At 37.8% G+C, this 25,822-nt stretch overlaps 1 protein-coding gene across 1 annotated transcript in view; it reads left to right on the top strand.

The window, feature by feature from the left end:
* APOLTP (apolipoprotein lipid transfer particle homolog) overlaps positions 1 to 25,822 on the top strand; it is an 84,008-nt gene that overhangs the window by 14,583 nt on the left and 43,603 nt on the right. Inside the window, 19 exon segments of the mRNA XM_089502136.1 lie at positions 612 to 764; positions 3,727 to 3,871; positions 7,119 to 7,277; positions 7,879 to 7,997; positions 8,081 to 8,359; positions 9,116 to 9,271; positions 9,841 to 10,025; positions 10,383 to 10,565; positions 11,037 to 11,128; positions 11,785 to 11,954; positions 12,602 to 12,761; positions 13,496 to 13,575; positions 16,422 to 16,602; positions 17,659 to 17,814; positions 19,181 to 19,314; positions 20,248 to 20,406; positions 23,224 to 23,395; positions 24,158 to 24,369; positions 25,628 to 25,816. Of these exon segments, the coding sequence (XP_089358262.1) occupies positions 612 to 764; positions 3,727 to 3,871; positions 7,119 to 7,277; positions 7,879 to 7,997; positions 8,081 to 8,359; positions 9,116 to 9,271; positions 9,841 to 10,025; positions 10,383 to 10,565; positions 11,037 to 11,128; positions 11,785 to 11,954; positions 12,602 to 12,761; positions 13,496 to 13,575; positions 16,422 to 16,602; positions 17,659 to 17,814; positions 19,181 to 19,314; positions 20,248 to 20,406; positions 23,224 to 23,395; positions 24,158 to 24,369; positions 25,628 to 25,816 (3,084 nt within the window).

Below are 25,822 nucleotides of genomic sequence, written 5' to 3'. Positions count from 1 at the left end.
ATCTAAATATATATGACAGTAGCGCAGTTATCCAAACCATCTTGTGATATGTCTGGATGAATGTATTTGCACTGAAATGTAGTCAATGGTATACTTATGAGGTTGCTGCTCCGGCCACCCTAGGTCCTACCTCAAACCTTGCATCTATAGCCTACTCATCCAAAATGGCAATCTGCCCTGTTAATGCGGGAGAAGGGGCAGTCTGTAACCCTGAGCTGAATTGGCATTATAAAACACAGTGTGTAGTGTGAGCAGACAGCTTTTTTTATGTCTGGGATTGTTGGGAACAAGCATCTTGCTACTGACTACAACAGTATATCGTGATGGTGTTATTGTCCAAATATAGCACAAATTTGTAATTTCCTATTTTTTCTTATGGCATGTCAATGTAATATGTTCTTTTCTTGCGGGGCAACTTTTTAATTGTATCCTACCCTGGAAAAATGATCTTGTGTTTATCATTCTGATGAAACTGGTAAGGTGCGGCTGTGCTGCCCTTTTCATTAAAAACAAGGCTTTTCTTTTTGTTTGTATGAATGTCCTTTGACGCTAAATACTTTGAATATACATACACAAACATAAGCAAATACATCCATAATTATTATGTCCAGGTACATCTTGTTTTGAAAGCTATTGGAAATGCTGGAGTGGCTGCAACACCACTGATCCCAACGCTTGCATCTTGTGCTTTCTTGAAAAGCAACCCTACTTCAACAAGAGTAGCAGCGGTCGAAGCATTCAGACGGATACCTTGCTCAGCTAATGTAAGTATCTTACAGGCATTTCCATACAAGTACCAAACATACAGGCTATGTTTTCTTTAAGGATTCAACTGTTTTCTTTACTTTAACATCTTTAACATCTAAAAATAAAGCAGGTATTAAAGTGCCCCTGCCTTTTTGTAAAATTCTGATGTGGATGTCCCACCTGTTGGAGTTGCATGTTTCTGCTTTCTTTCACATTGTTATAACTGCAAATTAGACCATCAGAGATGTGTTTTCAGATTTGTTCTGGGGTTTCTGGGTGTGAAGGCTGTCTGGTCTCTGTGGCCGCCCCTTTGATCTTTTTTGTATGTTTCTCTTTGAGGATATTTTATACAAATTCATCAGAGATTCTCTATTTATTTTCTCATAGAAACATTCTTGGTTTACATAATATAGATTAGCAGGGATCAGACATTGTTCCTGCATGCTGGCCAGCTGATCTAACAATAGATCATCCGCAGTTCACCTGCTCAATGTACTGATGGCTTTTTTTCACTATTTACAGGTAGTTGCCCCAAGATTCAAGCCTTCACTTTTTTTACACAAAGTCTCACATCTTCATGTAATTATGAGAGACTTCAAACATGGGAGTTCAGTATCGCTACACACAAACTTCCTTGAGTGTTAGGCAGCCCCCCAGGTTCTTTGCAGCGGATAAAGATAATAAATGGATTTTATCTTGACCAGGGCCGGCCCGACAATGGAGCCGAGTGGGGCAACCGCTCCAGGCGGCACTTTTGAAAGGGCGGCACTTTGCCGCCCCAAGCCTTTTTTTTTTTTTTTTTTTAAAGCAAAAGAGAGAGAAAGGGGCGCCGAGTGGTTTTCGCTTACCAAGCTGTCAGTACCCGCTCGGCGCCCCTCTCTCTCTCCTCTGCGGCGAGTCTTCCTGTTCGGTCTCGGTGCCGGCTCGTAATGCTGAGTGCCGGAAGATTTCCGGCGCTCAGCATTACAAGCCGGCACCGAGACCGGAGGGAGAGGAAGGGTAGATAAGGGGGGGCGGCATTTTAAAATTCGCCCCAGGCGGCATTTTGCCTTGGGCCGGCCCTGATCTTGACATACCATGTCAAGGGTTTAAAGCCCACCATTTTAATGATGGCATGGCATATAATGAAAGACGTAAGAAACAAACTATGTATTTTACAGGACCAACCAAGCTTTTTCTGCAAGTGAAATTGACTGCAATCTCCGACATTAATGAATAAACCTACTGCTATATAATGATTTATCTCACAAACAGCATATGTTGGCATACAAAACCACAACCCCAAGTGCTCTATTACAGTGGTGTATTTATGGAATAATAAAATTGCCTCCCTTGATCTCCATTAGAGTAATTCTGAGAAGGGTCTCCTAATGTCACGCTTCATCTGTACTAAATACCAAGTCATGATGCCATTCGCTGGATCTCCAGATGGACACAATGTATACAAAAAACTAAATACTGTCTGCGCTTCTCACCCTAATAAAGTTGGCAACAAATATATAATCATAATATAAATGAGAGATGGACACAATTGGACACAATGGGCTATATATGCTTTGGAGACTGAGCTGGCTAGGCATAAACCTTCTTACAAGGAAGATCACTTCAACTGGCCCGTTGAGCAGTGGTACACCAGGGAACCCAATCCTCCTTGTAAAAGCATTAAGTGCCGAATTGAGGGCTGCCTGTCTGACTGCATTCTGACACAGTTGGCTTCTTTCACTTGATGGTTTACTGCTTATTTTCAGCTACCATGATGTTTACTACTTAGGATATGTGGGGATTTGTCTGATTATCTGACTATAATCTACTGATGTACTGGAATAACATGTGCCACTTTTTGGTAAACCAGCTCATATCAGCTGCTTATGCCATGTCAAGTGGATATTCCATCCTGGAGAGGTGCTCTTTGGCTTTTAAAGTAGGACAACCAATATGAAGCCCTGTGTCATAAAATAGGATAAACTATATGTAATTTAATAATTAGATTAAGATTGCAGTCTAACAGTTTTAATATTCCTGACACTCGACTATAGAAGAATGCATATTAAAGTACTCCTAATGAGTGTCGCTTTACAAGACAAAAAAATCTAAATCATTGACACACCTAAAAAGTTAATTATTTACAATCAGCAGTGTATTTATATTTGTACCATGTTGTGCATAGAATTGGTTAACTTGTTACTATGCACATCAAAGAATGTTACCCCAACAACTGAATGTATAAGAAGGAAGAAGACTCCAGCAGGCAATCACCACATGCCTCTGTGGACCTTCTAAAATCCTTTCATTCACTGAAGTCCTTCACAGTTGGAAGTGATCTGAACATTTCCAAGAAGGATAAATAAACAAGTTGCTCTAAAAGTAACTGAGCTCTGAGTTAAATCTAGTCTTTATCGTGCAAATTCATGTACAATACTTTTTAAAGCTCAGATGCTTGGAATCCCCATTTAGGTGAATGATTAATAGATTTGCCACCATAAAGGGCAGGGTCTAGTTGAATGGAAATTGGGAGGCTTAATTCATATAATAGTTTACCCAATAATAGCTGTCTGTCTCCTTATTCATCAGTAAACGAAAGTGATTCCCATGGTCTACAATTCATTGTGAACTAGCTGACCTGGAGTCACATTCATCTCATCTACTACCTCTAGTAGTAGAATGTTAGTAATACATTCAGTATTAGCTTTATTGCTTATAATTTGATAATTGTGACATTACAATGCTCATTTGATTATATATATATACATATATAAATCAAATGAGCATTGTAATGTCACAATTATCAAATTAAAATAATAATAAAATAATAATATTATATATTTTATTTTTATATTTTTTATAATTTTTTTTCTTATGGGGCTTATATGGTTCTTTTCTTATTGGAAGTTTCTTGTAGTGTTGATGCATTTTTTTCCAAAAGTGTGGAAAGTTTGCATGTAAAATATGACACTGTATATGACCACTGTCTTTCTGCAGCGCACAGCATTAATTCAGCTGTATCAAGACGCAGAAGAAAGCGCAGAAATAAGGATTGCTTCTTATTACACAGCAATGAAATGCCCCAGCCAAGAACTTTTCCAGACGGTGCAACATACACTAAAACTTGAGAAATCAACGCAAGGTGAGCTAATGTCCACAGAGAATTGTTATAAAGTAAGAAATACGTTTTACAGAATGTTCAGAGAAGCAGTTAACTGTTTGAGCACTTGGGGGAGAACTTTAGCCACTTAGAACATTATAATAGATATGCAAAAAAATCCATCTTAACATTTTTGCTAAACTATTTTAGTGTTTCTTTTAAGTCTCTGCCTGTTAAAAATTTTAAAATAGAAAAGGTAAGTTTTTTATCTATTTTTTTATAAAATAAGTTATACATTATAACACTAATAATATTTTATATATACGGTATATATAAAAAATGTATACCACTTTAAGAGGAGGCCTTTAGAAGATATTTAAGTCCAAGCCAACGTGCATTAGCACTTGCAAAACATCATTCATAACTTGCATACACTCGCCTGCAGTAGTTAAGTGTATTGTGATTTGAAAAAGCAAAGCAACTCGCACATTCATTAACCTACGAATTACCTGGGAGCGGCAAATGCAAAGTTCCAGTTCGCAAAATTCACCTTGCATCCCCAGGGGTTTGCAAGGTACCTCATGAGTCCACCCTCTTCTACACAAACATACTAAAAAATATTTTATTTGAATGTATTTATTGTTGATGGGGGGAGGAGGCTGATGTTTGCACTACATTTAAAAGAACACTTTTCTGGGCACACGAATGAAAAGACTGATTAAGCAAGATCTTTTCTAACCCATCTTGTAGCACCAAAATAATTTAAGCAGTCGTCAACATTATGTTTGGAGTGCAACTTCTCATCACTCACACGTCATAACACTTCTTTATACGGTCAATTTCAGACTTTTCAACAACAACAACCCCCCCCATAAAAATAATATAATCAGAAAATACACAAAGTGACAACTGCCATCTTTTCCAAGGACATACGATCTAACTTACGTTGTTGGAATATGAATCAAAATACATTACGATAGCTTAAGCTGACTTTTGCTCCTCAACTGGCCAAGTGTGTTCTAATGAATAAATGGAGTTCTTTTTGTAATGGCAGCCTTTTTAATTTACTTTTTAAAAGGCTCTGCCTTAACGTGGAAATAATTACTAAACTCTTAAGTTTTTAAAAGCAAGGACCATATCCAACACTGAGACGTTGGGGTATTATGCCTAGTGCCTTTAGCACATGTAAGTAGACATGATGGCGGTTATGGGCCACACAAGAAGAATGGCTCACTTCACAAATCTGAGTATTGCATGTGACCAAGCAGCGGTTTATTCTACAATCTTGGCACTAGTATCATTATTATTGGCTGCGGTCGGAGTTATGTAACAATTTATAACCACCTTCCTATGTAGGAAATAAACACTACTAGCTTATGTAGATTAGAGCAGTGGTCATCTAGGTGGAGCTCAATAAAGATGAATATCCGGCAGTTAATATTTGATACAGGTACCATTTAGCTAAACCTATTTTTTATGTGCCTGAATATAAGGAGGATATGCAGTAGATAAATATATACATCGGAGAGCTCAATGTTTGACACGTAAATAGGAACTTTGAACACTTCTATGTCTTTTGCAACGTTGTGTATATGAACAGATCTACAGTTATATGTTCATATATACAAATGTTTCCCTGTGGGAATGCCAGGTGTTTGTATATTAGCCCCTTAAGGACAATGGGCGGTCCCTAAAACCATTTAAAACCATGCATTTTGAGCCCTTACATGTACGGGCTTTGTCATTAAGGGGTTAAGAATAAAATGTCATCAACATTATATCAGCAGCCAGTTAAATATGAAGTATCCAAGGGCATCCAGCCACCATATACACTTTAATGCATGTAACTGCCAAGTGTTTTCTTCCACTTGCAAATTCAACAGAATCCATCCATAAATTTGGCCATCGGACTGGGACAGTTCCCCGATGATCCCCCGATCTTTGAGCTAGAGTTTCTTGCAATAAAATCCTTATTCCTAGTACCGGTGAAAATAAAACCTTAAGTAAACTTTTTCCTCATTCATAAAATTTACTAGGAATATTTAATTGTCATGGGACACACAAGTAGGCTTTGATATGCTTCATACGCCAGGCTCCACCAGGATAACACGTTTTTCCCTTCTTTTTATGTTAGGAGAGGCATGTATGTGTAAAGACCATACTCTGCTATGTTCTACACAGTTTTCACCTTGTTCTTCCAACTTTTAGAATAGATTCTGATGCTCTGATGTTTTCAACTTGATTTTTGGAGTGGTGGTCACCGATAGTAGATGTGACTAGAAGCACATTTCAAGAAAAAAATCATGGGTTACCATTTTAAGTCTAAAAATGTGCATAAATACGAAGCATCTAGCAACAGAGACTATATGTCAAGACCCCACACAAGGCCTACTAGCAGAGTCCAGTTGCAGGGAATGCACACACACAACCTTAGTGGCCGTAAATCACATCAACAACATGGGTCCACACAGAGCCAGGTCCAGAGGCACAGTACAGGAGGATAAACCAGAAGTGTAGTCAGAAGGTCCAGATTCAGGGAAAGGCTGCACAGGTTTGTTGCCTGGTAAACAGACAAGAAATCAATTCCAAAACTGAGTGCAAGTTCAACAGGCAAACTATCCCTGAGCAAGGAATACAGGATAGAGGCAGGTTTTAATAGCCTACTAAGCAGGCTCAGGTGATCAGTGCTCAGTGGCTGCAGGTGTGGACCTTTAAACAGGTGAGCAGGTAGTAAACTGCAAAAAGCGAGTCAGCGGCACAGCGTGGCAAGTGGCAGGTGGAACTAAAGCCATACTTGTAGCAGCAATGAGGTCCCAGGTTCATGTCCTGTACCAGGCATGACCCTAACAAGCTGTCTGCAGGCATCAGGCGTGTGATGTTACCCTGACACTATATGTGCCATGCAAATGAATGATTAGAATAACACTTAGTTTATGTAATTAGCTGATACACCTGATTGTTTTAACTCAAAACTGTATTCTCAAGGAAAAAGGGACAAAAACTATAGCATCTTAAGAAGTAGCTGGCAGCCTTCCACGTTGGCCTCTAGAACCAGAATAGTATGAGGCATTAGTAAATTGATTTATTCAGACACAGCACACTTTTAAGATGGGAATTAAATGCAAGAACAATTTATGTCCTCGGCATCTGCCCTCTTAAAATTTCTACCTGTTGCTGTAAGTAACTGCGTTTATTACATCTTAATTGACTTTGATTAAGGTAGTTAGTATGAGGATAAATAACAGTATTTCAAACAGTTTCTTACCCAGGCTTGTTTATTACATTTCAGTGGGGTCCTTTGTTTGGAGCCACTTGTCACAACTGTTGGAGACAGATGACCCTCTCAAACAGGACATCGCAGAAGCTCTCCCTAGCGATATCTTAAGCAAGGACTTTGAGGGTGAATCCTGGAAGTACTCCACATATTCAGATGCCACCCTTCATTCAGGTAACATATTAGTATATGTTATTCTAGGAAATCTAATACATGTATACATAACATGAACATGAACAGGGAAAAAAAGTGTTTAGTCAATACCAAGCCGAATTTATTTTTTATTGATATACTACCAACAAAAGCAATTTATTTAAGTACTTACGGGCTAAAACAGTTGACTTAGATATATTAAGTGACAGATCATAGAGTGTGATTAGAGAAAGGCTGACATCTTTTGCATTAAGGGCAGATAAGGACAAGTGCCCCCCTACTCATTTGCTCTCTCTTACTTAGAGCAGACGTGCTACTACTGTGGGTCACATAATGTTGCATGACCTCACTGACCTACAGCCTCCATTAGTGTGATGGCTCAAGTTGGACCAGCCTTGATTGAAGAGTTTGGAACATCTCGGGGGCAATTGCATCCCCACAGACCAGCTTGCCCCTGGCTCCAACAGTCATTTAGAAAAAGAACTAGAAAATGTACATGAAGGTTTAGTGTATATTTGCCTCTTTTAGAACACTAAAAAAATGTGTTTAATACGTATTAAAATAGTTCACAGTTCCTATATTACCGGTAAATATATTAATTTTGATTATTTTTTGTCTTTAGAATCGGTGGGCGCTAATGTAGAAAGCTCTTTAATATTCACACCATCGTCCTTCATTCCTCGTTCTGCAATGGCCAATCTTACGATACACACAATGGGCAGAGCAATTAATGTACTAGAGGTGAGTTCTTCCAATGGTAAACACCGTGGCTGCCATCTGTGTAAACAATTCAGCGCTGACCGCTTATCTTTCATTTCTACAAGCTTGGCATACAGTTAGAAAATGCAGAAGACTTTCTCAAGACCGTTTTTGGACGTCCTGCTTCTACTTTAACTGAGATGTTTGCAGCTAAGGGTGAAGAAGACAAACAGTTGGACTCTCCTGTGGAGACCATCACAGCAGCAGATGACTGGAAACACACATCTACGAGATATAGCCACAGGGGGTCTACTGAAAATGAACCTGATCCACAGAAGATGAAAAAAGACAAGTACAGCTGCCAGAGTGGAAAGTATAACAAACTGAACGAGTTGCACCAGAAGGTAAAACAACATTAGATCCTTATCCAACGCAAACACATTTTAACTCAGTGTGGGGCACGGATAACATAAACACCCTGTTAGCTGTACAAGCTTTCCATTCCTGCATAAAATAATAATATACTTCTGAGCATTAAGGCAACTATCCAATTAAATTATTTAATGTGTAAAGAAATACACTATTGAGGTTTTATTCCTTAAACCATTGTTGGGCAAATTAGGCTGTTTTGTCATATTATTTAATTCACAAACGTGTGTTATTTTAGAGCACATAATACAAGGCTGCTTTTGCAAGAAAACTGGGGAGAATCTGATATAAATCTTCAAATATGGAGGAGAAAGGGAAAAAAGACACGAATTGCCTTGATAATTATCTTTTTGATCTAACATTGAGCTCAGGGGCTCAGAGAGTTTGTTTTTTTATAGTATGAATTGTGTTATTTTCTATGCAGAGATTTAGTTGCCATGGTAATCAAATAAAGAGTTCACTTTTTAAAACTTTACAGAAAACCTCAGTAAATATGATTAAGAAATGTAGGGGTATTGAACCCAATAACAAACGGTGTCTACTGGTTTATCAGACATTACCAGTCTGGCCCTGAGTACATTTTTCATTTAAATAAAATAACCCCGATAGACAAATAAGAACATTACTTTTAACATTAAATGCTATTTGATAATGATCTATGGCACATATTTTAAATAATGGGCTATTGGTTTATTTTTACGTCTCATTAAAATTTTCATTAAATTTTTTAGTTTAAGAAAGGAATGAAGAAAAACCGAGAACTTCAGTGCGGACTGAGCATGAAGATCTTTGGAAATGAGCTAAGCTTTATGGATTGCGAGGGTTTTAGAGCTAAAATTAAACAATATTCTTTGAGTATGGCTGGGATGGCAGTAAAACTTCTCAAGGTAAAAAAATAATAAAATATTCTAAATATTTTTTTCTTCCTATGCATCTGCTAAAACAATAAAAAAGTGTTATTATTACAATAATGAAAGTGATTTTGCAACCGACAGGACACATAAAGGTCATTAGAGAAATATGTTTGATATAAGAAGCACTACAGGTTGCTGTTGTTTTTTTAGCATAATGGTAGCATTCTCCATTGCGTTATCTATTAACCATTAATATGAGATACATAGTATGCATATTAGGTCCAGTAGGTGGTACTCCCAGAAATGTACAGATTAGGACTATGCCTACTGCAGAAGATCTGGTTTGGCGTCAGCCACTCTCCCATAAAGCTCGAAGTGGATGCCCAGCGCACTGCTGCTTAATGGGCCAGTTGAAGAGATCAGGTATCTCTCTTGTGACCCCTTCACACTATAGAAGCCTGCGTCTAGCTGATGCAGCTTCCATGATATCTTTACCTGGTGCCTTAAATCATAATTCTGGAATTCCAACAATCTAGATTGAGTATGTTATTCACAGTGAATATTAAGCTTGTATAACAGGTACATTTTATTTTTTGTTATAGGGGCAAGAATTTCAGTATCATAAGAGACTTAGTTTGGCAACAGAAGCAATAACCTTTCCAGCTCTTTCTGGATTTCCAATTCAACTTTCTCTTAATGCAACAGCATCCAGCAACATAAAGATCAAAGGCACGCTAGATTTGAAGCAACAAGCAAACTTTTTCATCAATGGGTACATCAAGCCAAGGTAGGGATTACTGGGCACAGGTCTCCCACTATTCCAGAATCTATTAAAGTAATGTTTATGCAGCATGAGCCTTTAATCTCTTACCTGCTTGCAAGATATTTGTTTCTGTTCATTTCTAAGACACCTCTTAGAAACAGGACCTAGCCACAATTTAATAAACAGGAAAAGCTATACATGTTTTAATATAATAATTTGCGTTTGTAAAAATGAATCTGTTTAAAATAGGGGGCAAATCAAGGCAAAACTGTAATACTACAATCCGTCTTATTTATGACAGTATAATTGTATTGAAATGCAATATAAACCATGAAAGCAAATACTTTATTGCAAATAATGCAATTTTGTTTTTGTTGGTAGTATGTTACTCCAGCTTTCGGCCCAAATGGGAGTTGTGGGCACATTAGGGAATATTGGACTGAAATGGATAACTGGATTAAAAGTAACGACCAGCTTGGATGGTGGGATTCAAATGAAGCATGGACAAGACCTAAAGGTTGTTCTTAACACTCCTGAGGAATCTGTGGAGATATTTGATTTCAGGTACGATTCTTTGCTACTTGGAATAATAAAGTCTGACATATATGTTTTAAACCCGCAAGCCCATTACTAGAAAATACGGGACCTACCCTGTGCTCTTTTAAATGTATTTTATAGTTACTTTTTATAGTAATTTTATAATTACTTATAACTGACTTACTGTATCTATACATGAGTACTTCCCATGTATGTATGTATTTAGTTTCTTTTCCCTAAATTATCTTTATTGTTTTATCTATATTTTTGTACAATCGTATTTCAACTAGTTAGTGGCAGATTTTTAGGTTTAACACTGTGCTCTATTTATTTAGTCTTGAGAGTTTCTACAGCATGCAATAAGATATTAATTCTGTTGCATCAAAATGCAACAGAGTTGCAATCATAAACCAAATAACATTATAATATAAGAATTTATATTCATATGCCATGATATAGAATTGAGTTTTTAAAGAAACAATTTCATTCTGGTTCCAGCTCCCATTTGTATATGGTTTCAGTCGGTGGACTAGAAAAACTAACCAAACCGTTGGATCAAATTGAAAGGAAGTCCTGTATGAGTGAAGAAGGTGAGTTCTCCACTGGGCCACCATTATAATGTTTTATGAGACATGGGTTATAGGCTGGAGAATGTATATTTAAAGAATACTTCTCCAAAGACTTTTTCCAGTCCTTAGATACGGAAACGTCAGCGTCCGAGATTGGATATTTTTTTTAGTGAGCTTCAGGAATTAGTCTTGGTAGACACAAAACACAAAGAGAACGTGGTTATGCTGACCATCATTTGCTCATTAATATATGTGTAATTTCCATAATGATACCCAGAGAGTCGAAAGGGGGCACCAGAAATTGCCAGAAAGGCCCCACATCTAGCTCCATAAAAAAACAAATCCAATATAAGTATAGCTAAAGAGGCAGCATTCCAGAAAAATAATAATTATGATATAAAAGATGTACAAAAAGGGGTTAAAAAGGAAATTAAGGTAAACTATCACATGTAAAATTCCATTCTGTGAGTTTATACACCTTACATACTGCAAGGAAGTGCTTCACATGTTCTGTTAGCAACATGTGAAATGTATACGTGTCCTGAAAAAAAGGCCTTTGTGGTCACCAAGCTCTTAACTTCAGCTTAGACTTCGAGTGTATTTGGAAATCAACAACATATTGTCATTGTAATGTGATCATGTCAGTTTCAGCAATATTTTATATTGTTTCTCAACAGTCTCGAAATTGCTCGGATGGCAGCCATGTTTGGAACTTTCATATCGGAATACGTCCCGTGTTCTATCATTCCCATTGTCTGGTCCAGCCAAAGCATCCCTTGTTCTAAGTAAGCATGACAAAGGAGTGAGGCAGTATCTTCTGGAAGCTTCATATAATTATGTCATTCAGGTATGGGTATATTGTATACTATACTTTAACAAATCTGTAACAATAATAGATGGCAGGATAGCAGCCTCATATATATGTTCCAGACCAAACATTCCATCTGGTCAGTACCCTGGTACCCCATGTTTAAATTGGACGAGCCAGAGTTTTGTGATTTTTTTCCCCCAGTCAAGTATTCCTTGTATAGGAGTTTCTTTAACCAAGTCATACCATAATAGTAGTATCTACAAAATACACATGAATTCTTTATTAAAGTTATTTAGATATGAAACTACCCTTAGTCCTTACCTGAAGAACTCCAAGAGGTGCCTGAACCACACGTTAAGAAATGCTGATAGGTGGTGTCACTGCAAACAGCCCAGAGTTAATTGGAATGGTCAAGACAGACATATATCCCGACTTTCATCAGTCTCCATGTGTATACAGTTTTCTTGACTATTTCAGTAATTGTGAAAGTAACTGTTCCCTTTCAACTCTAGTAAAAAAACTAAGGATCTTAAGCCAACTACATAGACAATGTCTAAAAATGATAATGAAAAATGGAGGAGTATATAAGGATATCCTACGCATTTATTGTAATTGCAGTGTTTAGTTAAGTTTGTTTACACACTTTACCTATAGTTTTCCTATCTCATTTTATTTATTTTCAGAAGGATGGATGGTTTCCAAATGAAGCGACAATACACTTTTTCATGGGGACACCAAAATCCGAGTTTCAGAGGGATGTTGGTATAGACTTACATTATAATGTCCAGAATAGGATATTCAGTTTAAAGCTGATCCACCCAAAGAAGAAAGTTCAGATGGCTGGTACGTTCACATATGTCCCTGGTGGAAGCATGTATAGATAGTTGAGCTTACAAAAAAACTTAGGAAAGTTAGGTTGATGACACAAAAAGCTGAAAATTGGCGGCTGATTTTGTGTAGTTTCATTTTTCTTAATTTTTCTATGCAGTATATGCAAAAAGATAAATACTTGCGTTACCCTTCTATCATATGCTAGAACAGTTGGAAAGCAGTCCAGATAGAAAGTATCAAGATGAATGAGCAGCTCAACTTCTATTAAGTTTTTCTTTGTCAGCTGTTTGGAACACTGGCAGCTTTATGGGTCATTTCCATAAAATAGCTCTGTTACTATACTTTTAAGGAGAAGGTAAATTATAGAAAACGTATTTAAAACTACAATTCAATTTTAATCCTCTGTTGGCAAGGATCCCTTCGTCCTTGAGTTATTTAAATTATAATAAGAAGCAATATTGGATTTTTTAACTATAGGTATATAAATGGATTCAATGCATTACAAAAATATACATACTATGTATTGTAAAATAATACAGATTATGGGTGAATTTTTAAACTAATTGGCAAATGTATACATTGATTGTTATGCAATGTTTAACTTTACAAATGTATGAGCTATCAGAACTTATACACTTAGCATTTTGATTCATGCATACAAAAGAACAAGCACAAAAAACAATAATTAGATTTTTTTTTTAAATTAATTCTCCATATCTATCACTTAATTTGTGGAATCTTCACAGGGAAAATTGAGTCTTCTCGGAATTCAAGAAATGGACACGTGGAAGTAATTTTGGATGACAAGGAGATTTATTATATTAGGGTAAGCTTACTAATAACTAATGTGAGATACCCCAGTCTTCTAACAAATTAATAAAAGAAAGAAATAACATATGTTGGGCTGAGATCAAGCATAGGATCTGTGGGAGTAGAAAACATTTGACTCTCTGGTCTTAAGGTTGAGAAGGCAAGAAGCCCAAGGTGTTTTTGGAGACTCCGGTGAGTGTCCAATCTGGGTGCATGCCTTTGTGTGTGTTTTAGTGAGAGTAACACCTTGCACACACAGTGAATGAGCTGATAAATGCAAAAAAAGCACTGATGAACCCTTCTTTCTCTTTTTATTTTTACTTACTGGTCTGCCTTTTAGTGGATGGTAATGGATACATTTTTATAATACCAGCCATTGGCTAGGGCTGTATTGCACTTTTTTCCCTTTTATCATGTATCATTCATGCTCCCCCCCCCTTTAATATATTTATTTTGGTATGCGCTGGAAATGCATAATTGAAAAAAAATCCAGGGCCAATTGCAAGCCCAACCCACACAATTAGCATAATTTAGCTCCACCTAGTTATTATAGCACCGATTATATCACTGAGCTCCCACCAGAAATGCTGTGTATGCGGTTTACAGAGCTGCATCAATATCAGGCAGGTGAATTTTAGCACCTTTACAGAGGTCATATTGAGGAAAGTGGATAAGTAGATAACAAGCAAATGAATGATATTAGAGCTGCAGAGAATTAAAAAATCATAGTAAATCAAATTTCCTCAAACCCAGTAATTTGTTCACATTGCTGGTCAGGATCTGAGCAAGTGTTTAATGAGCTTAATGGGACAGTAAAGTAACCTTTGACTTTCTAAAGGGTGTGTACTATAATCCTCATTATGCATGTGTTATATTGTTACCCTCATCAGCATACAGTAAGCCGGACATGGATATGATACAGTGCAGCTAATAGTGAGCATAAGCACAAAGTGAACCTGGCATATGTTATACAGCATAAATCTCATTACTATTTAGTAAACCAGACACTGGTGGTTGTAACTCCCATCATTATATATTGAGCCAGACAATGACAGTGATACAGCATAATACCCAATGATTATATAGCAAGCCAAACACTAACAGCATAACCTCATCATTAAATAGTAAGTCAGACACTGAGGGTGGTACAGCATTACTCCCATCACTATACCCTGAGCCTGGAGGTAGTACAGTAAAATATCCATCAATACATACTGATCCTTATATTGGTACACCAATACTTCTATCATTATATTGTGATCCAGATACTGATGGTTATATCGTACAACTCCCATCATTATTACTGAGCCAGACAACGTAAATGTACATAACTCAATATATAGCAAGACATACAGTGACAATGGTACACCATAACTCCTATCATTAAATAGTAAGTAAGTCACTGAGGGTAGCATAACTCCCATCACTATATACTAAGCCAGGCATTGACAGTGGTACCCCATAACTCCCATCTCCCATCATCAGTTTTGTTTGCATTTCATTACTATTTCACTCTCACTCACACGTCACTCGCTCTTATTCACCCTTTCTCACATTCTCACTGTCTATCTCTCATTCTTATTCATGCTCTCTCACACACTCTCTCAAATACTTTCACTCATGCTATCTTATACTCTCATGGTGTCTGTGGTCCACTGTAGCCTTACAAACATGATCACCTCCACTTTCTTCACTAATAGCAATGAAGCACATCTTCAGCTTCAAGGTAAAAACATTGGATTGTTTGTTTGATATGCTGAAGTGAGGAAATACTCCCAGGATTTTCCCAAGTGGAGATTCACTGTGATAACAGTGATGTCTATTCTCACCCTTTTCTATTTGCCCTCCAAGCTTTTCTAAATGTTTATTTGTAGGGATGAAAAAATTGAGCCCACGTGGAATATGGTTTCAGTTAAATCTCAGCACAAAACAAAATATGATTGCTGCTATGATATATATATATATATATATATATCATATATTTAGACATTAAATCTTGTCAACCATGTCACAGTGTAAACTTTATTCTAGATACAAGCAACTGCAGGGGTATTTACTCGTTTTGGGCAGAAATCCGTGCTGCTGCTTGTATCCAGAATAAACTTTTATATTTTCAAGGAGGGCTGGTGATCTTTACCTATTTTGATTTCCACAACAGTGAGTTCTTCTAAAATATAGTTTAGTTTTCAGTCACAGCCACTTTAATTTGACAGACCAGATTACTGTCAAATATAAATGTTTCCAATTTACCCATTCCTATACTAACACCATTCCCTTTTGTCAATCCCTTCACTTTTTCACTATACACTTCAGGATTCAATTCAAAATGCAGACTCTCCTTCTTAATGCTCTTTATTCTCTCACTCATTTCCAAATATAACCCTACCCATTCCCTCCGCTCTTTTCATGATCTTTGTCTGTCCTGTGCTTTGATTTCTACTTCTCATATACTTCCATACCCTTCCATGGCTTTTCTGACTCTCCCCCAGCCTGCAGTCCTTAAAAAAATCCCTCAAGACCTACTTCTTTAGAGACGCCTATTAACTCACCTTTCTGGACTACCTACATCCTGCAATGTTATTCATTTACAGAAAGTGAAAATGACAGGGGTGATATGCATGAAACATAGTCCATTTGGGTAATGATTTATTTATACAGTGTGCCTTGTATGTAAATCTATAGGATATACTCTACCAATGTAAACACAGCTTTTAACAATGCTAATAAAATGACTTAATCCACAGAAACAATATGTGTTATACTTGGGGCATTTTCAAATGTTATTCTAAATAATATTTCATAATATAATGCTGGGGTATATTTTGAAAAGAACACTTTCCATGTATGACTTTCTTTTTTCAGGGGATGACTGACTTGCAAATAGTTGGCGGAGAACAAAGATATTCAGCACTGGTGGAAATAAAGCTAACTAAGCATGGTAGCCCCATCATCCTTTCTGGAAATATCACCAAACATTTTGGAAAGAAGATAGCCTTTTCAGTTGCACTGAATAACTTGCTAAAGGATACCGCATTCCTTTCAGGTGCTGTTACATATATTGTTTGTGTGTGTGTTCCATATGTAATAAGGAATATGGATATAGGTATACTGGTCCAAAAGAAGATGGAGTCTTAAGTTGAGGTCATATCTTTTATGGGGCCAATATGTAGAGTCACATAAGCTTTTGGAACCTCAGAGGTCTTTTGAAAATGACATGTTCCATGTATACAAAAATATAAGATATAAGTGCAGTCTATAAGGTACCTACATTGATATGTTTACATTTGAAACCTTTTTTGGAAAGGAAATTTTTTTGCAATGGAAATGGGCTTTTCAGGCAAGGAAATATTCTGCTTAAATATTTTTGCAGTTCAGAATGTTTAAAAGTGACCTTGGCTCATCATTAATTTCAAATATCCCCATAATTAAGTTAAACCGCATCTAACATTTGATATGAGCTTAAGTTCTAGTTATATCTAATAAAGTTATGAATTTATGATTACTTGAGCCAGTATTTTTGATATGCAATGAGAGCCAACATTGAAATGTGTGATCACATGTGTGTGAAATAACGGGCTTGCATTTAATTTTACAAACACAGTTTTAGGCCACTGCATGAAACTTTAAGACGATTACAAATATACATTTAATAACAGGAATACTTGAAACAATACAGTGTCAGCTTTTGTTCCAGTACAGTTAATATCCACCAGATTAAGGTGCCACATATATACTATATATTAAAGCATCATCAACCAAATTTGCAATGATCATACCTTTTAAATTTGGTAAATAACTCATGATATAATTGTCCAAAAGTTGAATTTGTTTCAGAAAAAAATACTTTAAGCAAACTTGATAGATTTCTGTGATGCATTACTTTAAGACCCACAGACTTCTTAAACAGAAGAAGGTGTGCTGTACATTAGGAACCTTCAAGATGTGGAATGCGTGTCCTAAGGAGGAGATAGTTGGAAGGGTTTTGTGTGTCTTTATATGGATCATTGCAAACATGAAACATTGTCCATAATGGTCTTACATACAAATTTACTAACAATGGGACTATCTGTATTTCTAACACTATTTTCTTTTCACACAGTTCTTTTTGACAGAAAATCAGATGATAAATTGAAGCAATACTCTTTAGAAGGAGAAGCTTACATCCCGGGATTGTTTGGCTCATACATGATTGGACTTCTGCAGCAACGAGGGAATTTATGGTCAAATGCTGTGAGGCTTAAATATGGACTTTTAGGTATAGATTATTCACTGATGAAACAGATACACACACATATATATATATGTATACACACACCTTATGTTTATACCTTGGTGTATCTTCCATTTCTTATTTTTAGGATCTCCATGATTATTCCTTCCAGTTATTTTATTGCTCATCTATTAAATCGTTGATTAAGTTGTTGATTGGTTCAGGCAGCCATTGTTAGGTTGTTTTTGAAAGAAGGGAAGGAACTTTAGAACAGGACACTGATTAAATTATTCTGGTTCTGCCACAGACTGTTACTGATGTTAACTTCTGTGACTGACGTTTAACCCTGGAATATGTGATTTACAGTATATATATATATATATATATATATATATATGAGTTTGTTTGTTCCATATGTAATAAGGAATATGGATGTAGGCATATTAGCCCAAGAGAGGATGGACTCTTTACTCAAGGTCAAGATCTTTAATTGAGAAAACACAGAAAAAGATAAAAAAAAATCACATCATCTTACACTCAAACACACTGTACACTAACACACACAGACTCTCTCACTATTTCGTTCTGCTCCTCCCCCTCCATCTCACATTATATGTGCACCTTACACAGTTCTCTTTCTCCTTCCCTCCCCACCCTCTTAAGTATCATGTTTTCATTAATGAGACTATTAAATGAAATATATTAAAAGGAATATTTTCTCATGTTCAGTGATATTCCCCACTTTTTATTCAAATTGTTTATATTGGTAATCTTTTGGGTTAAATTTCAAGTCAAGGGTTTTAAGAAATGAGCAGCACTGATGTTACATTTGGTTCTCTTCCCATGGCAGGCTCTTTTTCGCATGATGCTTTTAGTTGAATTTCATATAGATTCCAATACTTCATTCTCATGTTTTTACAAGAGTTCATATTTCTTGGCATGTCCCTACTTCAGAACGTTCATTTATCGTTTATCTTGTGCCTGGCTTGTTACAAGGAGTCATTAGCTGTGTTTTATAGCTTCATTCTGCCGCCAAATTTTACCAAAGTTCAGTGGGTTCAGAGCTGTCGCATCAACTCTTGTCAAACAATTTTGATTAATTTTTACTCCCAAGTTCACCACCCTGGATGGTGTTCCAAATGGCAATTTTGTTAGCATTAACATAAACTAAGATGCAAATCTGGTTTAATTACATTCAAAGCTCATTAGAAATTTAAAGACAATCCAGGTACTAAAATAACTTTAAGGTGACCTCTGTTGAAATTGTTGTGTGGCACATAGTGTAAAAAATATATATTTTTGTGTCCTAAGGATCATGTTTATGAAATGTTCATTTTTCATTATCCATTGTTTTGTCATAATGCATGTTCATCAACAGGTTTTGAGTTTATATTATCTCTTCTAAAAACAGGTGATGCAAAACACCTTCGACATGAATGTGACTCTGGACAAAACCTAAAAATGGAAGCAGATTCTGATGATCAGTACAGGATCGAGCTGCAGCATGAATTTCAATGTACACAGATACCTTCTTTTAATCACAAGGTAGGCTAAACATATATCTTTGGTGATCTAATCAGTCTTAATGTTGTTGGTCTTTATCTGTGTATTTGAGAAGCTTATATTTAGTCTTGGGATACCTTTATTTGGCCAGCATGTAAGATTTACATTATTCATTGATTGGCATAAGCCTTAAGACCTCAGGGGTCCCATCATCATGTGTACATGTTCCTCTTCATCCTGTCCATTTTTAAAGGCCCATTGAAAGGTGTTCTTCCAAATACTGTTATCTGGGACACATGCGACATTATCTATTTTCATGTTAAACACTGTATGTAGCAAATCATCAAAATATTCTTCTTTATAGCGAGGGTGTTAACTATGGGAATGTCACATTAGATCATAAAAATGTTTAGTAATGGTGTTAACATATTGTATTGACAACTACTACTCATGCCAAGAGTTCAACAAATAAACATAATTATAAATTAAATTATTGATATGTTAAAAGGTTTGTAAACAACTGTCCAGAATGTGTGACGTGATCACCTGTTTAGCTAGGTAAAAAAAGTTGAGCCCCATTGTGTGGATGTTAGAAAACATTAGGTCTTAGAGTTAAGACAGCTTTAGTAAAAACTTTCATCCTTGTCTGCATACCTGGGAACGTCCTATGGCAGGCTACCTGGAGCTCTCCCTCTTCTGGGGAAGTGGCTTTGTGAATTGATGGAACTAGCCCCAGACAGCATTTAGTATCAGGGAAGAGGGCAGATAGTATGTTATTAGAGGATGTGGAAAAGCAAGCTTCATCTGGACACTCCAGGTCAAACTCAAAGACTTCTCAGGTATGACAACATCAAGAGAAATAGCCTAAAATATTTACATTGACTATGTTGGTAAGGACATAATATATACTGTATATTAAATTAAGTTGTTCACAAAGAATATTCATAACTATATTCTCTATATTCTATTGTATAGGTGCACATGCATCACGAGGAATATCCGCCTCATATACATTCACAGTTGGAAGTGAGTTATGGAAAGCACTGGGATGAGATCAACAACAAGAAGAAAGTATTCATCAGTCAAACCTTTAAAAACAACTCAAATCCCTCAACATCCAGCTACTTCATGGAGGTAAAAAAAATATAAAGCCAACACCTGTATAGGACAATGAAATGCCGCGGAGAGAAAAGTATATTAGTTTAGATTATATTTCAAGTGTTCAAATCAGGACACCTGTGTTGGGAGATGTTGGAAAAAGCAGGGAGGGGTAGCGCAGATGACATACATGAGATTAACAGCAAATTATGCTGAGTTTAGCTTCTATAAGAAGTTAAAGCAGGGGATTAGTGAATGCATCCTACTGACTTTGGTCTTTGAGTCTCCCTTTTGAATGCTTATATTTCACGATGGGTACAAACAAGATCAGCAAATGAATATCTAGTAGACTTGTGCATTCGTCTTCGGGCGAACATGGAAACGAACACGAAGAGTGCGTTTTCGTGTTCGTTCCGAAGACACGCCGAAGAGAAGACGGCGGCGGTAAAACGTAGGCGAAGACGAAGACACACACCACGAAGATCTTCGTGATTGTCTTCGTCTTCGTCTACCATTCCCCCCCTTCATCTTACCTTGTCTTGGCTTCTTGGCTTCGCGGCATCGCGGCAGTTCCCGGAAGTGGAAATCCGCAGGTTCGCCGTCACGCTACAGGGCAGTGCGAATGAGCCTATTGGTCGCCTACAGGGACCTCCTCTGGCATCAACCAATTGGTTGATGCCAGAGAAAGACCCTGCAGGTGACCAATAGGCTCACTCGCAGGGTCTTTGTAGCCCCTGACAGCGAAGCTATGGATTTCCGCTCCCGTTAACCCCTTCGATGCTGCGTTATCTAACACAGCATCGAAGGGGTTAACGGGAGCGGAAATCCATAGGTTAAAGGGCCGTGCTAGCGAACAATAGGCTCACTTGCACGGCCCCTTAACCCTTTAAAAAAAGTTAACCCCTAACTAATTGAACAGGGAGGGAGACCAGTGGCATCGGCAGTGCCGATGCCACTGGTCTCCCTTCCTGTTCAATTAGTTAAATGTCCGTACGAGCGACTTTATTGGTCGCTCGTACGGACATTTAACCCGGCACAGACTAACTAATTGAACAGGGAGGGAGACCAGTGGCATCGGTCTCCCTCCCTGTTCAATTAGTTAAAGACCAGTGGCATCGGCAGGGCAAGTTGCAGCATTGGGGTTTTAAAACCCCAATGCTGCAACTTACCCTGCCGATGCCACTGGTCTCCCTTCCTGTTCAATTAGTTAAATGTCCGTACGAGCGACTTTATTGGTCGCTCGTACGGACATTTAACCCGGCACAGACTAACTAATTGAACAGGGAGGGAGACCAGTGGCATCGGTCTCCCTCCCTGTTCAATTAGTTAAAGACCAGTGGCATCGGCAGGGCAAGTTGCAGCATTGGGGTTTTAAAACCCCAATGCTGCAACTTACCCTGCCGATGCCACTGGTCTCCCTCCCGTACAGAGTTAAATGTCCGTACGAGCGACTTTATTGGTCGCTCGTACGGACATTTAACCCGGCACAGACTAACTAATTGAACAGGGAGGGAGACCAGTGGCATCGGTCTCCCTCCCTGTTCAATTAGTTAAAGACCAGTGGCATCGGCAGGGCAAGTTGCAGCATTGGGGTTTTAAAACCCCAATGCTGCAACTTACCCTGCCGATGCCACTCATCTCCCTCCCTGTACAGAGTTAAATGTCCGTACGAGCGACTTTATTGTTCGCTCGTACGGACATTTAATTAATTGAACAGGGAGGGAGACCAGTGGGATGTGCCGGGTAAGTTGCAGCATTGGGGTTTTAAAAGTCTGCACGAGCGACCAACAGAGTCGCTCGTGCAGACTTTTAAAACCCCAATGCTGTAACTTACCCGGCACATCCCACTGGTCTCCCTGTTCTATCAGTTAAATGTCCGTACGAGCGACTCTATTGGTCGCTCGTACGGACATTTAACTGATAGAACAGGGAGACCAGTGGGATGTGCCGGGTAAGTTACAGCACCAGGAGCCTAAAAGTCTGTACGAGCGACCAACAGAGTCGCTCGTACAGACTTTTAAAATCCCAATGCTGCAACTTACCCGGCAGATCCCACTGGTCTCCCTGTTCTATCAGTTAATAAATGATAGAACAGGGAGACCAGCGGGATCTGCCGAACAATTACGGCACCTGGAGTATAACAGTCTGTACGAGCGACCCTATTGGTCGCCCGCAGGGGGCTCGTCTGCCATCAACCAATGGCAGACGAGCCCCCTGCTGACGACCAATAGAGTTGCTCATACGGACATTTAAACTCCTGGCGCCAGAGCGGCTTTAACCCCGTTTTAACCCCTTAACCGGGGAAAACGAAGAAAACCCGAGCACGAAGAGTGTCCGCGAATATTCGCCCGAAGAGAAGACAGGACCAGGCGAATATTCGCGGAATACGAAGTTGTTTTTTTTGCCGAAGACGAGCACGAAGACGAACACGAAGAGCCCCCTGGTGCCCAAGTCTAATATCTAGCATAACAGACCTGAACAAAAAAGCACCAGGAAATGTTTTTTGGGGTTTCAGTACTCATAGAGTTGCAGGTCTCAGCATACTGGACAAATTACAAGCCTGATTCCTATAGTGAGCGTAGAAACAGTGATACACAATCTGAAGGAAGGGCAGATGCTGACAATACGTTTCCCCACAGGTGTGTTATTGGGGGAAGCTGCTAGTGAGGAGACGGTACAAATATACGCAAATGGAAAAGGGAAAAAGATTTGCATATAACAGGGATTGAGAATCTAACATTCAGAAATTTGTATTGTTTTACACTGCATTATACTTTTCAAAGATAATGATATATTCCTGTTTTCCTATATTTCATGTCTGATCTAATAACATAATAACAATGTGACTTTTAGTTCACCTTGCAAGTTGCAGAGAAGCAGGTGAATTATCGGACTCAGCTGCTACACACTCATTCCCCGCTGGAGAGCAACACCAACTTCAAAGTGCAGTACAATGACCGAATGCCATTTGTAGCTGGACTGCAGTGGAAGGACTCATCGAAAAATGACCTGCAGAAATGGGAAGGTAATTTATAGCTTCGGAATTAGTACAATGACTCCCCAAACCAAATAGCATCAACCAAGTAGGTAATCTTATGCTTCAATATAGACAAATATTGAAAAAACAATTTTCCAAAATAGTTAAATCTGTATGCCCAAAGAGTTGATAAAACACACCTCGCTAATGCTGCCATCAGTAATTTTCCTGACCCTTTAAATTTCTTAGCACTGATGCATGTGAACAAGTTTATGTTACATATGATTATGTCTAGATGCATGCGGATGTTGGAATATAATGCTTCCCTGGTGGGAATATATTTCCAGGAGTGAATATGTGGCTTTGATTTACTGTTTTGCAATGAAAAATGTAAAGTTCTACAAACCAATAACAAATAGTTAGTCTAGGCTTTGATTGACTATTTAAGATCATGGAGAGAAGTGGGACAATGCTCAGCTTCAGAGTGTTGTGGGGTGGCCATGTAGGAGCTGCAATGGAGGTCTATGCTGCAACATCAGAGACTTCCATCAATTTAACAGCAGAAGATCTCCCCAGATGTCCCAAAATCCCCAATACTCAGAAATTGGGTATGGGGAAAACAGGATAATAAGGTATCGTTAAGTTATGAGAAATTAATAAGACTTTGATACCTAAGACTAACACAGACTCTAAAGGCCAGGTTAGGATGAGGCCTGACCCAAAACTGAACTTCAACATGCCACAAAATAATGGCTAGCTTTATGTTCTTACACACTGTACTTTGATATATCATTTATTGTTTCTGCTCAGGGGCTTTCAGTATGGATACACCATGGATATATCTGTACTCAGCTATCAAACGCTATCAGCCACAGCACTACTCGTACCAGACCATTATGGAAATATCCGCAGGGAAGGCAATTTCCATCAAGAACCTTGTGCTGGAAATGTTCCACAAAGACAAAGGAAGTGAGAAAGAGGGGAGAATTCATATACACACACCTACGGTTACATACCTAAGAGTCAGTCCCAGTTTAAGATTGTTTTACTTTGCAAATGTTATGTCATGTTTTATATATAATGACACATAAGATAAATACTTGGAGTTCTTTGTAATGTTTGAGTTATGTAAACATAGTTGCCTAACTGAAAAAAAGTACTAAAGGTGCATTAATGTATTTGCTATTTGGTGGATTAACCAAGCACGTAAGGCTTAAGTTTACTGTTTATCCACTGGAATAATTACAATCATTTCTAACAATAATTTTTCAGACCCAAATAGTCTTCACTGAATCTCATAGACCAGTAGTTGTCAGATAATATCTCAATTTCAGCAAAGTTCGTATTGGTTTTGGGGGCATCGGATGTACTACGTGCCCCATCACTACAGTTAATTTTGTTTATTCTTCTTATGCTGCAATATAATTGTGTGTACTAAGGCAATTTAGAGGCATTGGTATGGAGCTGCAACACAAAAGCCTTTAATAGTTATATTGGATTAGTGTTCAGTATTTGTCAGGTTTAAATTCACTTAGTAACATAGAACTTGACAGCAGATATGAACCCAATGTAGACTTTTCATGCTGTAAGGACTCAAATCTTAATCATTCGTTGATCTTGTCTTGTATTCAGGATAGCTTTATGTCTATCCCATGCATGTTTAAGTTCCCTCGCTGTATTAGCCTCTACCACCTTTTTTTTAAAAGGCAGTTCCACTTATTTACCACCCCTGCAGCACAGTAAAACTTCCTTACATTATATCTAAGCTTTTGACGCTTTTTAAATTAACATGTCTTGTTCTGACATTTGTCCTCCTCTTATTTTCACTAAATTATGTTTTACAATTTGCTGGGTTTGTAAATATGCGGAGCTGTTGGTGAGTTAATATAATCAAAATATGTTTTGATTATATTCTGTATTCTTGTATATATTTGTCAGACCAGTGATTGGTGAAATTCAGCATAATCTGATTTTATGTATATATCATTATTATCATATTAGTGAATGATGTTGGTGGAACATGGCAAAGATGACACAAATTTGGCAGCCTGATGACACACAGATAGCTTAATTAGCTTAATTGGCTTAATTTCTTCTACCCCTTAAACTTGTTTTGCCAACCTAAAGGAAATGTGTTTGACAATACCACCAACTCGCAAGCTCAATCAGCTGCCTGTCATGCATTAGAAATAGCTAAATTATAAGTAGGCCTCATTTTCCTTACAGTGGTCTTATTTCTGGAATATTGAGTTATTGGCTGACATAAATATTGGTTTTTAGGCATCAACTGTAAATGTCTTCGGCGGCAACGCTTTCAGAAGTTATAGTGAAATGGTGTCACTGTGGAATCAGCTGATTAAGAATGAAGTTCACCTGGAGAACAATGAGAAAACAAAATCATTTTGCTTTAAAATCAAGGGTTCAAAGCTGGAGTTTAACTTGACGGCTGATTATAGAAGTATAGAATGGGTATGT

Source organism: Sceloporus occidentalis, unplaced genomic scaffold, assembly GCF_023333645.1.
Source record: "Sceloporus occidentalis isolate IW3139 unplaced genomic scaffold, rSceOcc1.0.p SCAF_195, whole genome shotgun sequence".
Taxonomy (NCBI): Eukaryota; Metazoa; Chordata; class Lepidosauria; order Squamata; family Phrynosomatidae; genus Sceloporus; species Sceloporus occidentalis.
This window is presented reverse-complemented; position numbering and strand designations above follow the sequence as displayed.